At 37.5% G+C, this 17,062-nt stretch overlaps 1 protein-coding gene across 2 annotated transcripts in view; it reads left to right on the top strand.

Moving 5' to 3' along the window:
* LOC106061840 (dystrobrevin beta-like) overlaps positions 1-17,062 on the top strand; it is a 161,790-nt gene that overhangs the window by 58,340 nt on the left and 86,388 nt on the right. For both annotated transcript variants that reach the window (XM_056028843.1, XM_056028844.1), the window contains 3 exons: positions 141-271; positions 3,046-3,132; positions 10,061-10,163. In XM_056028843.1, the coding sequence (XP_055884818.1) occupies positions 141-271; positions 3,046-3,132; positions 10,061-10,163 (321 nt within the window). The remainder of the gene's footprint in view (positions 1-140; positions 272-3,045; positions 3,133-10,060; positions 10,164-17,062) is intronic.

A 17,062-nucleotide genomic window follows, 5' to 3' on the forward strand; every position in this document is an offset into this window, starting at 1 on the left:
AATATTTACATGTTCAGCAATAAATATTTTAAAATTTGAAGTCTTTTTAGACTTTTGGAATATTGAAAGAACTTTATTTTAGAGCGTTCTGATTTGCTGTTAGTACTTAACACGTGTAAGCATATTTTGTTTTAATGCAGAGGTCAGGGTCAAAGCAAGTAGGGCGAGCAATTAAAAAGTCATTGGATTGTGTCCCTTCCAAGTCCACTAATTCAACCTTGCCACAATTTCCAGACACTCCACAAAAAACTTTAGATCTATCATTCATAGTGTAAGTATCTTTCATAGTGTAAGTATCTTTCATAGTGTAAGTATCTTTCATAGATAGTGTATTCAACAATAGTTCTCAAAGTCGCATGGCGTTCAGTCATCCTTTGTAGACATCACTACACTATGTAGACATCACTACACTTTGTAGACATCACTACACTTTGTAGACATCACTACACTATGTAGACATCACTACACTTTGTAGACATCACTACACTTTGTAGACATCACTACACTTTGTAGATATCACTACACTTTGTAGACATCACTACACTTTGAAGACATCACTACTTTATGAAGACATCACTACACTTTGAAGACATCACTACACTTTGTAGACATCACTACACTTTGTAGAAATCACTACACTTTGAAGACATCACTACACTTTGTAGATATCACTACACTTTGTAGACATCACTACTTTATGTAGACATCACTACACTTTGTAGACATCACTACTTTATGTAGACATCACTACACTATGTAGACATCACTACTTTATGTAGATATCACTACTTTATGTAGACATCACTATACTATGTAGACATTACTACACTTTGTAGACATCACTACACTTTGTAGACATCACTACTTTATGTAGACATCACTACACTTTGTAGACATCACTACTTTATGTAGACATCACTACACTTTGTAGACATCACTACACTATGTAGATATCACTACACTTTGTAGACATCACTAAACTTTGTGACATCACTACTTTATGTAGATATCACTACACTTTCTAGACATCACTACTTTATGTAGACATCACTACACTTTGTAGACATCACTACACTATGTAGATATCACTACACTTTGAAGACATCACTACTTTATGTAGACATCACTACACTTTGTAGACATCACTACACTTTGTAGACATCACTACTTTATGTAGACATCACTACACTTTGTAGACATCACTACACTTTGTAGACATCACTACTTTATATAGACATCACTACACTTTGTAGACATCACTACACTTTGTAGACATCACTACTTTATGTTGACATCACTACACTTTGTAGACATCCCTACTTTATGTAGACATCACTACTTTATGTAGACATCACTACACTTTGTAGACATCACTACACTTTGAAGACATCACTACTTTATGTAGACATCACTACACTTTGTAGATCACTACACTTTGTAGACATCACTACTTTATGTAGACATCACTACACTTTGTAGACATCACTACACTTTGTAGACATCACTACTTTATGTAGACATCACTACACTTTGTAGACATCACTACACTTTGAAGACATCACTACACTTTGTAGACATCACTACTTTATGTAGACATCACTACACTTTGTAGACATCACTACACTTTGTAGACATCACTACTTTATGTAGACATCACTACACTTTGTAGACATCACTACACTTTGTAGACATCACTACACTTTGAAGACATCACTACTTTATGAAGACATCACTACACTTTGAAGACATCACTACTTTATGTAGACATCACTACACTTTGTAGACATCATACACTTTGAAGACATCACTACACTTTGTAGACACTCTGTAAATGTTTAATTGTAAAAACAAAATATGAAATGTTTTACCTCAAGTGTGTCTACAATGTTTCAGCAGTTACTATTTCCTTGTCCAGTGCACTAATCTTTTATCTTTCTACATTCCACCCACTCCTGGTCCAGTGCACTATTCTTTTATCTTTCTACAGTCCACCCACTCCTGGTCCAGTGCACTATTCTTTTATCTTTCTACAGTCCACCCACTCCTGGTCCAGTGCACTATTCTTTTATCTTTCTACAGTCCACCCACTCCTGGTCCAGTGCACTATTCTTTTATCTTTCTACAGTCCACCCACTCCTGGTCCAGTACACTATTCTTTTATCTTTCTACAGTCCACCCACTCCTGGTCCAGTGCACTATTCTTTTATCTTTCTACAGTCCACCCACTCCTGGTCCAGTGCACTATTCTTTTATCTTTCTACAGTCCACCCACTCCTTGTCCAGTACACTATTCTTTTATCTTTCTACAGTCCACCCACTCCTTGTCCAGTACACTATTCTTTTATCTTTCTACAGTCCACCCACTCCTGGTCCAGTGCACTATTCTTTTATCTTTCTACAGTCCACCCACTCCTGGTCCAGTGCACTATTCTTTTATCTTTCTACAGTCCACCCACTCCTGGTCCAGTGCACTATTCTTTTATCTTTCTACAGTCCACCCACTCCTGGTCCAGTGCACTATTCTTTTATCTTTCTACAGTCCACCCACTCCTGGTCCAGTGCACTATTCTTTTATCTTTCTACAGTCCACCCACTCCTGGTCCAGTGCACTATTCTTTTATCTTTCTACAGTCCACCCACTCCTTGTCCAGTACACTATTCTTTTATCTTTCTACAGTCCACCCACTCCTGGTCCAGTGCACTATTCTTTTATCTTTCTACAGTCCACCCACTCCTGGTCCAGTGCACTATTCTTTTATCTTTCTACAGTCCACCCACTCCTGGTCCAGTGCACTATTCTTTTATCTTTCTACAGTCCACCCACTCCTGGTCCAGTGCACTATTCTTTTATCTTTCTACAGTCCACCCACTCCTGGTCCAGTGCACTATTCTTTTATCTTTCTACAGTCCACCCACTCCTGGTCCAGTGCACTATTCTTTTATCTTTCTACAGTCCACCCACTCCTTGTCCAGTACACTATTCTTTTATCTTTCTACAGTCCACCCACTCCTGGTCCAGTGCACTATTCTTTTATCTTTCTACAGTCCACCCACTCCTGGTCCAGTCCATAACGGGTTTAAAGATCACTACAGTACACATTCCTTGGACTTGAGTTGTCCACAGACTCGAAGGTAAGTCCAGGGAAAATACCAAAAAGTCTCGAGGGAAAGTAACCGACACAAATGTTGGAAAAGAAATGTCCTGCTCATTTTACGACTTGTGTCCAATGTTTTGAATTACTGTCTGCACCAATGTTTTGAATTACTGTCTGCACCAATGTTTGTAATTACTGTCTGCACCAATGTTTGTAATTACTGTCTGCACCAATGTTTTGAATTACTGTCTGCACCAATGTTTTGAATTACTGTCTGCACCAATGTTTTGAATTACTGTCTGCACCAATGTTTTGAATTACTGTCTGCACCAATGTTTTGAATTACTGTCTGCACCAATGATTTGAATTACTGTCTGCACCAATGTTTTGAATTACTGTCTGCACCAATGTTTTGAATTACTGTCTGCACCAATGATTTGAATTACTGTCTGCACCAATGTTTTGAATTACTGTCTGCACCAATGTTTTGAATTACTGTCTGCACCAATGATTTGAATTACTGTCTGCACCAATGTTTTGAATTACTGTCTGCACCAATGTTTTGAATTACTGTCTGCACCAATGTTTTGAATTACTGTCTGCACCAATGTTTTGAATTACTGTCTGCACCAATGATTTGAATTACTGTCTGCACCAATGATTTGAATTACTGTCTGCACCAATGTTTTGAATTACTGTCTGCACCAATGTTTTGAATTACTGTCTGCACCAATGTTTTGAATTACTGTCTGCATTAATGATTTGAATTACTGTCTGCACCAATGTTTTGAATTACTGTCTGCACCAATGATTTGAATTACTGTCTGCACCAATGTTTTGAATTACTGTCTGCACCAATGTTTTGAATTACTGTCTGCACCAATGATTTGAATTACTGTCTGCACCAATGATTTGAATTACTGTCTGCACCAATGATTTGAATTACTGTCTGCACCAATGTTTTGAATTACTGTCTGCACCAATGATTGTAATTACTGTCTGCACCAATGATTTGAATTACTGTCTGCACCAATGTTTTGAATTACTGTCTGCACCAATGTTTTGAATTACTGTCTGCACCAATGTTTTGAATTACTGTCTGCACCAATGTTTTGAATTACTGTCTGCACCAATGATTTGAATTACTGTCTGCACCAATGATTTGAATTACTGTCTGCACCAATGTTTTGAATTACTGTCTGCACCAATGTTTTGAATTACTGTCTGCACCAATGTTTTGAATTACTGTCTGCACCAATGATTTGAATTACTGTCTGCACCAATGTTTTGAATTACTGTCTGCACCAATGTTTTGAATTACTGTCTGCACCAATGTTTTGAATTACTGTCTGCACCAATGTTTTGAATTACTGTCTGCACCAATGTTTTGAATTACTGTCTGCACCAATGATTTGAATTACTGTCTGCACCAATGTTTTGAATTACTGTCTGCACCAATGTTTTGAATTACTGTCTGCACCAATGTTTTGAATTACTGTCTGCACCAATGTTTTGAATTACTGTCTGCACCAATGATTTGAATTACTGTCTGCACCAATGATTTGAATTACTGTCTGCACCAATGTTTTGAATTACTGTCTGCACCAATGTTTTGAATTACTGTCTGCACCAATGATTTGAATTACTGTCTGCACCAATGATTTGAATTACTGTCTGCACCAATGTTTTGAATTACTGTCTGCACCAATGATTTGAATTACTGTCTGCACCAATGTTTTGAATTACTGTCTGCACCAATGATTTGAATTACTGTCTGCACCAATGATTTGAATTACTGTCTGCACCAATGATTTGAATTACTGTCTGCACCAATGTTTTGAATTACTGTCTGCACCAATGATTTGAATTACTGTCTGCACCAATGTTTTGAATTACTGTCTGCACCAATGATTTGAATTACTGTCTGCACCAATGTTTTGAATTACTGTCTGCACCAATGATTGTAATTACTGTCTGCACCAATGATTTGAATTACTGTCTGCACCAATGTTTTGAATTACTGTCTGCACTAATGTTTTGAATTACTGTCTGCACCAATGATTTGAATTACTGTCTGCACCAATGTTTTGAATTACTGTCTGCACCAATGAGTTGAATTACTGTCTGCATCAATGTTTTGAATTACTGTCTGCACCAATGATTTGAATTACTGTCTGCACCAATGTTTTGAATTACTGTCTGCACCAATGTTTTGAATTACTGTCTGCACCAATGTTTTGAATTACTGTCTGCACCAATGTTTTGAATTACTGTCTGCACCAATGTTTTGAATTACTGTCTGCACCAATGTTTTGAATTACTGTCTGCACCAATGTTTTGAATTACTGTCTGCACCAATGTTTTGAATTACTGTCTGCACCAATGTTTTGAATTACTGTCTGCACCAATGTTTTGAATTACTGTCTGCACCAATGTTTTGAATTACTGTCTGCACCAATGTTTTGAATTACTGTCTGCACCAATGTTTTGAATTACTGTCTGCACCAATGATTTGAATTACTGTCTGCACCAATGATTTGAATTACTGTCTGCACCAATGTTTTGAATTACTGTCTGCACCAATGTTTTGAATTACTGTCTGCACCAATGTTTTGAATTACTGTCTGCACCAATGATTTGAATTACTGTCTGCACCAATGTTTGAATTACTGTCTGCACCAATGTTTTGAATTACTGTCTGCACCAATGTTTTGAATTACTGTCTGCACCAATGTTTTGAATTACTGTCTGCACCAATGTTTTGAATTACTGTCTGCACCAATGTTTTGAATTACTGTCTGCACCAATGTTTTGAATTACTGTCTGCACCAATGATTTGAATTACTGTCTGAACCAATGTTTTGAATTACTGTCTGCACCAATGTTTTGAATTACTGTCTGCACCAATGATTTGAATTACTGTCTGCACCAATGATTTGAATTACTGTCTGCACCAATGTTTTGAATTACTGTCTGCACCAATGTTTTGAATTACTGTCTGCACCAATGATTTGAATTACTGTCTGCACCAATGATTTGAATTACTGTCTGCACCAATGTTTTGAATTACTGTCTGCACCAATGATTTGAATTACTGTCTGCACCAATGATTTGAATTACTGTCTGCACCAATGTTTTGAATTACTGTCTGCACCAATGATTTGAATTACTGTCTGCACCAATGATTTGAATTACTGTCTGCACCAATGATTTGAATTACTGTCTGCACCAATGATTTGAATTACTGTCTGCACCAATGTTTTGAATTACTGTCTGCACCAATGTTTTGAATTACTGTCTGCACCAATGATTTGAATTACTGTCTGCACCAATGTTTTGAATTACTGTCTGCACCAATGATTTGAATTACTGTCTGCACCAATGTTTTGAATTACTGTCTGCACCAATGTTTTGAATTACTGTCTGCACCAATGTTTTGAATTACTGTCTGCACCAATGATTTGAATTACTGTCTGCACCAATGATTTGAATTACTGTCTGCACCAATGATTTGAATTACTGTCTGCACCAATGATTTGAATTACTGTCTGCACCAATGTTTTGAATTACTGTCTGCACCAATGTTTTGAATTACTGTCTGCACCAATGTTTTGAATTACTGTCTGCACCAATGATTTGAATTACTGTCTGCACCAATGTTTTGAATTACTGTCTGCACCAATGTTTTGAATTACTGTCTGCACCAATGTTTTGAATTACTGTCTGCACCAATGTTTTGAATTACTGTCTGCACCAATGTTTTGAATTACTGTCTGCACCAATGATTTGAATTACTGTCTGCACCAATGTTTTGAATTACTGTCTGCACCAATGTTTTGAATTACTGTCTGCACCAATGATTTGAATTACTGTCTGCACCAATGATTTGAATTACTGTCTGCACCAATGATTTGAATTACTGTCTGCACCAATGTTTTGAATTACTGTCTGCACCAATGTTTTGAATTACTGTCTGCACCAATGATTTGAATTACTGTCTGCACCAATGATTTGAATTACTGTCTGCACCAATGTTTTGAATTACTGTCTGCACCAATGATTTGAATTACTGTCTGCACCAATGTTTTGAATTACTGTCTGCACCAATGTTTTGAATTACTGTCTGCACCAATGTTTTGAATTACTGTCTGCACCAATGATTTGAATTACTGTCTGCACCAATGTTTTGAATTACTGTCTGCACCAATGTTTTGAATTACTGTCTGCACCAATGTTTTGAATTACTGTCTGCACCAATGTTTTGAATTACTGTCTGCACCAATGATTTGAATTACTGTCTGCACCAATGTTTTGAATTACTGTCTGCACCAATGTTTTGAATTACTGTCTGCACCAATGTTTTGAATTACTGTCTGCACCAATGATTTGAATTACTGTCTGCACCAATGATTTGAATTACTGTCTGCACCAATGTTTTGAATTACTGTCTGCACCAATGATTTGAATTACTGTCTGCACCAATGTTTTGAATTACTGTCTGCACCAATGATTTGAATTACTGTCTGCACCAATGTTTTGAATTACTGTCTGCACCAATGTTTTGAATTACTGTCTGCACCAATGTTTTGAATTACTGTCTGCACCAATGTTTTGAATTACTGTCTGCACCAATGTTTTGAATTACTGTCTGCACCAATGTTTTGAATTACTGTCTGCACCAATGATTTGAATTACTGTCTGCACCAATGTTTTGAATTACTGTCTGCACCAATGTTTTGAATTACTGTCTGCACCAATGTTTTGAATTACTGTCTGCACCAATGATTTGAATTACTGTCTGCACCAATGTTTTGAATTACTGTCTGCACCAATGTTTTGAATTACTGTCTGCACCAATGATTTGAATTACTGTCTGCACCAATGTTTTGAATTACTTTCTGCACCAATGATTTGAATTACTGTCTGCACCAATGTTTTGAATTACTGTCTGCACCAATGTTTTGAATTACTGTCTGCACCAATGATTTGAATTACTGTCTGCACCAATGTTTTGAATTACTGTCTGCACCAATGTTTTGAATTACTGTCTGCACCAATGTTTTGAATTACTGTCTGCAGCAATGATTTGAATTACTGTCTGCACCAATGATTTGAATTACTGTCTGCACCAATGTTTTGAATTACTGTCTGCACCAATGTTTTGAATTACTGTCTGCACCAATGTTTTGAATTACTGTCTGCACCAATGTTTTGAATTACTGTCTGCACCAATGTTTTGAATTACTGTCTGCAGCAATGATTTGAATTACTGTCTGCACCAATGTTTTGAATTACTGTCTGCACTAATGATTGTAATTACTGTCTGCACCAATGATTTGAATTACTGTCTGCACCAATGTTTTGAATTACTGTCTGCACCAATGATTTGAATTACTGTCTGCACCAATGTTTTGAATTACTGTCTGCATCAATGTTTTGAATTACTGTCTGCACCAATGTTTTGAATTACTGTCTGCACCAATGTTTTGAATTACTGTCTGCACCAATGATTTGAATTACTGTCTGCACCAATGATTGTAATTACTGTCTGCACCAATGATTTGAATTACTGTCTGCACCAATGATTTGAATTACTGTCTGCACCAATGATTTGAATTACTGTCTGCACCAATGATTTGAATTACTGTCTGCACCAATGATTTGAATTACTGTCTGCACCAATGATTTGAATTACTGTTTGCACCAATGATTTGAATTACTGTCTGCACCAATGATTTGAATTACTGTCTGCACCAATGTTGATATTAAACGTGTCTCCCCAGTAAAGAAATAGTGTAGACTATAGACAGGTAACGAGACTAACCTCTTGAGCTTAAAACCAAGTTTGTAATTTGATGAGACACTAGAACTCAATGTGTATATTGAAACAGCCAGCCTCCCCTCCCACTGCTCTACTCACATTATTGTGTTACATTATGGTACATTCATAGTACAACCAAATACGAGATGTAAATGTCTTCTGACTTAGTTTAGGTTAATAGACCTAGGTTGTATAATTGTACCTTATGTTTAGCTGCATTTCGTTTAGTCGGACTTTCTCTTGATTACCAAACACAGTGCTACCAGCTGGTTTTCGCTACTGAGCCCAAACTCTATCAGATATTTGCCATTCCTTTAGAGTACTTTAGACACATTGACTGCCTGGTGAAAGGGGGGGGGGATTGTTGTGATTGCGAGAGTCGTTTGGATCATAAATTATGCCCAGTTTTCATCGCGTCATTCAAAGTCCTAACTTAAAATAAGTCATATTAGCCAATTAGATGGTGATTCATATTAGCCAATTAGCTGGTGATTCATATTAGCCAATTAGCTGATGATTCTTTTCATAAAGATATACATTTACTGTCAAATTTCTAGGAGCGTCGTTAGAGCCGTTTTTTGAGAACCGTTACCACCGACTTTTTTTTTTGATCCGATGACGAATTTGCTAGCTGAATAGAGGAATTAAGAAAAAGCTAGTCAAACGAAAACTGGCTGGTTTCTCTACCACCAAAGCGAATGTCAACCTAACCTTTGAATCTTGATTGTTTTGTTTCATTCCTGGACTGAGATAGGATCCATCTTTTTTGAGATTTGATGGTCTGTTTACGTGTATAGTTCAATGTGTTTGTTCGCTCGATAAACAATTCCCAGGTCCCACTAGACTACATTAGTTGTGCACATTTATACATTTTGAGATTCGTACTGTGTATTATCAGCGAATAGATTTGAAATCTTTGATTGCATCACTAGTGTTAGACTCAACGAAAACTTCAGATATTTTTGTTGAAAAATGGAAAATTAAACACAACTTCATCAAAACAACTAAGCACCGTTAGGAATTATAATATAGGCAATAGGCAACTAAGGTTGTTGAAAATTACGGTAATTGTACTATTCACTTTGATTATTTGATGATGTATTTCTTGTGAGTGTTACTATCGGTACTTTCCCTTTGATTGCAGCCTACGCAAGATGACATCCAGTACTGAGTCATGTCGTAGAGATGACGAGCACAGATTGATAGCCCGCTACGCCGCAAGACTTGCAGCCGATGAGAAGAAAGCTGTGAGTACTTGGTGGTTTTGTACGAGACTGTCAATGCACCGTCACTACACGTTGTCACTACACTGTCAACTCATTGTAGTCCACTACCATTGTAGACCACTACCATTGTAGTCCACTACCATTGTAGACCACTACCATTGTAGACCACTACCATTGTAGCGCAATGTCTTCCACTACATCTTTTTTTGTTTCTATCCGTTTACAAGGCACATACGTCCTCCCACAATCAACGCACATGTCTGCTGCCTGTCTGTCTGTTTTGATAATCGTCTGTTTAGCAAATATTTTGCATTCTATGATTCCCAAATTTCCCTCTGAGAATAATGGATATAAATAAAATGGTTTTAAAGAATCTTTCATATCATTACATATTCCAGTCTAAACTCCAAGCAGGTAGATTTAATAGTTATCCCAGTGCACATTTTAATTATTTCAACAGAAATAACAGAATTGCTTTTATAATCATAAAGTCTTAGACTCCGTCGGAATTTCAAATCAAGAAACCCAAATACACATTCAGCTATTTGCCAAATTATTCTCCCATTTTCCGAAAGCGTGCAATAATAATTGTATCATTTTTATTTATTTATTTATTTTGACTCGTTTGGTTATGATATCATTATATCAGCCTGTCTAAATGGAATTCTGGGACGTAATCTCAAACGTATCCCCCACCTCCCGCCGCCGCTGCTGGATAAATTCTCCCAACTTAAAATTAAAAAAAAAATTGAAACAAAGTTTTTATATATTTTTAGTCCATTTAATATTGTATAAGCCACCGTTGGGTTTCAAATACAAGATCCTCTGTTTTAAGCAAAGCGTCTTCATACTCGGCCACTGATTCAAATCTACATTTGTTTTGTTTTTTATCCTGTCATTAGTTTGTGTCGAGTTGAGCCTAGCAGGAGATTTGTTTTAGTTGCAATTTGTGATGTCTGTCCATCCGTATGTCTGTCCATCCGTATGTCTGACTGTCACGTTTAGATCTAATCATGTTTAAAATATGTTTGTAGCTGTCACGGCTAAAGGCCGTCACCCCAATAAGTGCCCTTTTGTTTTTAAATTAAATATACATGTTGTATGCACGTAGCTATTAACCATTTTTAAAACTATGTGAGGAAAAACAAAAGCCGTACGTGTTATTTCGAGAATGCTATATAATTTTTGCAAAATTTGAAAGATATCCCAAAAAGTCGACAATGATTCTCTTTTCATTCAAAGTATATGACTAATAATTCTAGTCTTATATTGGTCACTATTGTTAATTCGATATGGTATCGAGTGTGTGTAACGTCTCGAGTTAAATTTTACCTGCAGGGGCAGCCTTCGACTTTGCATTCACTTTATTCTCCTGATGCAGTACCTTTGCTCCACCGTTATACTAAGAAGACAGCAATATATTTCAAAAACATTAATGTGAGTAGAAATCAAAGACTTTGTTATAATTTCGCCGAGAGTGAGCAAGCTTCGTTCGATACTGCCTAAGCAAAGATAACATTGATTTTTGTTAATAATAGGCTATTCTTTCCCCATGATATAGTCTCGAACACATTGGCATAATGAAACCTCTTTAGTGAACAAAAAAGAATTGTGGTCCGGGAGTGGGGGGCCGGCCAAGAAAAGATTTGATGGTTGATAGAGTAGTGTTCCAGCACGAGCTGTTTGACGCTTATTCCGGATACACTCGGACGGAAGTCGGGTTTTGTTTCGTTACTTCAATACTGCACTTCACGTCAATCAATCGATATATTATTTGGTCTCTATCAGACGTGTTCAACTTGCTAGAGAGCTGATGTATGTACGAATGTGTGTGTGTGTGTAGTAGGCTGGTGAAGTGTTGTACCGTTAGTGTGAGTAGATCTACTTTAGTTATTTGCTGCACACAATGGTTGCTCTAGTGATCCATGTCATTTGACAACGCTTATATTTACGCTCTTTGTATCTATCTTTGTTTTTTTCTTATCATCTTAACGTCTTGTTTCGCTACACATTGTCTATTTGTAAAAATCCCGTTCTTTCTCGTCTTGTTCCTGACTTCCGGTTGTCGTCCAGTTTGGTCCTTATGGTACATAAAGTCATTTCCGGCCAAAAGAAGAATGTTGACGATGTTGACATTCTAATCAAATAGTCATCAATTCTCTTCCTCATTCAATTAGTTCGATGAAGGCCAATAAAACCAAAACAAAAACTGTCATTCGTCAGGTGGTTAAAACGTGTGCAATGAAACTAGAAGGAAGACATCGATGGGCAATACATCGCAGACATTGTGCCATAGACATTGGAGATGTTTTGTTTTACTCTGCAGTCGTTCAACATTGTACTATTACGAATGTTTCAGACCTACTCTTGTCTACAAATAGAAAGCTGGACTTATCTCTCCTAGTTGACGTTTGATAATCTCATTTTCTAATGCTTACAGAAGTTCTGTCCCCTTTCAAAAATCAAATCCAATTAACGGAACAAAATACGATTTAAGAAAAAATATATTAAAAGATTAACAGCCCCACCCCTTATCCTTAAGGCATTAGAAGTGCTTCTGCTTGCTCTGACTTTTGTGGTGATTGTTGTGTGTGTATTTTACATCCAGTCCACTGGCTCCATCCACTCGTTCAATATTAGCGCCTCTTGTGATAGGCGAGAACTGCACGTAACGTGAACTAGTCCAGGCCCAGCGGAACAATGTCTATGTGATCCTATAATAGCAGACGTCAGAGGACTATGGACAGGGACATCACAGATGAAAGAACCGTAACTTCTTGTTAGAATTTGATGCCACTTCCATGAGAAACTTAAAACAACAACAACAAAAAAAAATAACCTGTGTTGTCGAAGAAAAAAAAAGAGCAGAATGATTCTAAAATTTTACTAGCTGTACCCCAGGGGGGACTTCGCTGCATTACGCTTATATTCATGTTCCACAACCAATCAATCAGGAGAAAAATCTAGGGCTCTAAGCGCCTAACGTAAATAAAGATACATTTTTACACCTTCTAATTTTTGGAAAAAAAGGGGGGATTTTCTACACTTTGTGCCAATATTTCGGCGGGCCGGAGGGAATCACGTCGCGGGCCGGATTTGGCCCGCGGGCCGTACTTTGGGCATCACTGCCTTAGTCTGTTGGACCCTTGGGGCACAAAATTTACATTACCTCCTTATTTATCTCATCTAATATCTTGGCTATATCTGATAATTAAAGCTGTCAATGTAAACCTTGCATAAGTCTTCTAGTAAATAAAATTGCTACATCACGTCAATCTATTTTAACCTACCATAAGTCTTCTGGCAAACATTTAAGCGCTATAGCAACATCCCATCTTTTATAAGGATCCTATCACTAATCTCCATGTTTATCCCGACAAGCTCAAAATTGGAACCAGTGAAATCTGCCCATGTGGAATGTCACCAGAAAATGCTGACCATGTCCTTCAAAACTGTTCTCTTAACCATGAGGCCCGTACAAGACACTGGATTCCAAACACCCCAATAGAAAGAAAACTATATGGAGAGCTCCCTGATTTGGAAACCACTGCGCAGTTCATCTTATATATTGGTCTAGTCACCTGAACACGCCAACAGTTCATCTCATGTATTGGTCTAGTCATCTGAACGCCCCAACATAAAAATGAGAATGAAGAAGAAAGAGAAGAATCTCCATGTTGATCTCAGGCTGGTAGAAACAATAAGTTTATGTTAGACCGAAAATGGCCAGATACAAACAAGCAAGTAGTTGATATTACCTACAATTGTTGGTAATATTACTTTATATTGAATCAACAATCTTCGTTCAACTAGGCCTAAGTAACGTCTACAGCTCATTAGAAACACTAGCAGCTGATGCGTTTTGAATTCTTTATTTTATCTGTTATTTATCTTTATTATGTAATAGGGGAACAACATTCGAGTCTTGTTATGTGTTAGTAGACATACATGAACTTTGACCTCTGTAAAGGTATTTACGATTGAATGAAAACACCTGCTTGAAATTACCCAGAACATACACGCACTTTATCTGCCTGCAGGAATTTCGTAGGCCATCCAGGTCCAGGTCATTGATTGATGTCTTAAACTCTGCAACTCCGAGGCGGTCGAACAACAGCAGGAACAAATGTTATGTGTGTGTGTGTGTGTGTGGGCGTGTGTGTTCTACAGTATATGTGCGTGTTGTATAATGTGTGTGTATGTACATGTGCATGCGCCTTATAATTCTCACCACGATGATAAATAATAACATAATGTCGTTTTACTTTGTATCAGTCATTGAGTGATTTTGGTTTCCACTGGGAAACACTAAGGGGGAAAAATGTGATAAGTATCTTTGAAAGCTGTGCAGTGGTCATGACAGGGGCGTAGCTAGGAGTTTTCCATTGTTTGGGGGCCGGGGGGCTTGACCTCTTTGGGGTCCCCTGCATTTTGCGTAATATTTTATTTTTAATGTAAACACTCATTTGGGTGGGGGCCCGCGGGAATTTTCAAATTCGCCCCCTCCTCCCCCTCCTCCCCCCCCCCCCCCCTAGATACGCTACTAGGTCATGATACTCTCTATTATAATAACCGAGGAGTTTCAACTAATTCTTGACTACTCAAACTACAATAGATGTAGAGAGACTAGCAGCTCCGTCCTTCCCCACCCAGACCTAATAGTTGCAGCTGCTTGGAAGTAATGTAAGTCAAGGACAAATAAGATTAAAGTCAAGGACTTTTGTTTTCAGACTTCGTCTTTTTGTAAGTATGAAATAAAATCAAACTATTCATCTTTCACGAGATACATTCATGGCACATTTCTTGAGATAACAATAATGGCTTGTCTTCGAGTCCGAATATTAATGAGGAGTGCAGTATTTCATGTGGCTACGCAGCCCCTGCTGAGACCTACATTTCTGATATGCAGCCTTGTAAAATGACCACAATTACATCATGGAAGTCAGGTCAGTTCAGTTAGGTGACTAGTTAAGTCAGTCAAGTCAATTCAGTTAGTTAAGTCAGTCAATTCAGTCTGTTAAGTCAGCCAAGCCTGTATTTCGCGATGGAGTTAAATGATAGTAAGACATTACTTTATTTAACATTTTGTGATTTGGTCATTCTCCTACTGTAGACTCTGATGGGAGGCGAATCCAATAGAAATCTTCTGTTCATATCAAATGATTACTTTTTTAGATAAAAAAGTTATTGGCGAATATTTGAAGACTATTCTCATTTCAACAGTCCTAAATAAAAATAAATCTAACTTATTTGAATCTAAATTCATATCCTTCAAATCTTTGCAATCTCTTATTAAATTATTTGAGAATTGGAGAATTGATAAAATGAAGAGAAATTCATAAATAGTAAGCGTGTTAGTGTATCCGGTGCAAAAACATACGAAATTAAACACTCTAAACACTCTACTAGCATGTTATTATTCTTGAGCCATTTTTAGCACCGTTAAGCAAAATGTATAGGTGATATATTTCCGCTACCATTTAAAATATGAAGCTCTCCAATATATTTTGTAAATATGTTACAGAATGGGTAGCAGTCCTTCAGATTATAAGTATCTCGATCTCATGCAACTCTCTCTCTAGGTCTCACGCCATCTCCTTTTTCGATTCGTGTATCATTCCCTCCACTCTTACCTCCCATTGTGTCATAGAAACTACATTCCTGGACACTACTCCACACACACGTGAGTGCACAGTCCTACTCTAAATTAATCTATTCCTAAAGACGGGAGGGGGTACCAGGAGAGGGCGTGGTTCAGAAATAATGTGTTCAAGTCTACTAAATGTGTTCAAATATACTAAATGTGTTCATGTCTACTAAATGTGTTTAATTCTACTAAATGCGTTCAAGTCCACTAAATGTGTTTAATTCTACTAAATGCGTTCAAGTCCACTAATGTGCTCATGTCCACTAAATGTGTTCAAGTCTGCTACACGAATTAACGTTCAATCAGGAATAAAGAAAAGGAAAAATCTGTAAGAATTTGAAATGTCAAATCCAATGTACTACTTCTGTCCGTCACCTCCAGTCTATCAGATGGACCGGGGAGAAAGGGGGATAAGAATCTCAGCGTATCTTGTCAGTCATGTCAAAACATTAAAACTCGTGTAATCTCCCCCCCCCACACTTTTTTTTTTCCCATTGCTACATTTTACTGCCCTGAAGAAAAAAAAACCAGGTTGGGTGGGGTGTAGACGTGAATGTTTTCTAGCGAATTAAGAAAAAAAAAGATGTTACTTGAAGTAGGACATTAAGGTAAAAAGGGGGTTTCCCAGGTAATGACTCAAAAAGAAAAAACAGGCGATAGACATTTAGGTTTATAGTAGGGAGACTCTAAGAGGGTTGACTGTTGAAGGTGGTTGGGAGTGGATTAAGGAGTTGGTGGTAGGTCGGCGCTGGAGCGCAATGCTTGTGTGTTCGTGAGGTGAGTACATTTAGTAGATTCTATGTATTGAGCTTAATCCAGTATTTTAAACTGAGTGTTATGTAATTGTCCTTGGTATCAAATCATTGGTAGATGTATTCAAGCTTACATCTGTAATCACATTAGCATGTATTGAAAGAGAAATGTGTCTCTTTACGTGAGCTACAGACCATGGGGTAGAACATTCATTGGTTTCTGTAGGTCATTGTTCGCCATGGTGTGGACTGGTCAGCACGACTTAAAATTACTCAGGCGTTCACCTAACAGATGTCATGAGGTCATCTGAGTTGGACGAAATGTGGGAGATTCTAAAGTAAAAAAAAACTGCATGAAAACAAACAAACAACAACAGGTGTACCATTGCTTTGAGAATGTAGCACTAGGCACTGGCGTCATCAGCTCTTCACCACTTAACTATCATGTTACCTAGCACTTTACCAAGGAACCATTACGTCATTTAGCACTTTACCAAGGAACCATGACGTCATTTAGAACT

Source organism: Biomphalaria glabrata, chromosome 5 (genome assembly GCF_947242115.1).
Source record: "Biomphalaria glabrata chromosome 5, xgBioGlab47.1, whole genome shotgun sequence".
Taxonomy (NCBI): domain Eukaryota; kingdom Metazoa; phylum Mollusca; class Gastropoda; family Planorbidae; genus Biomphalaria; species Biomphalaria glabrata.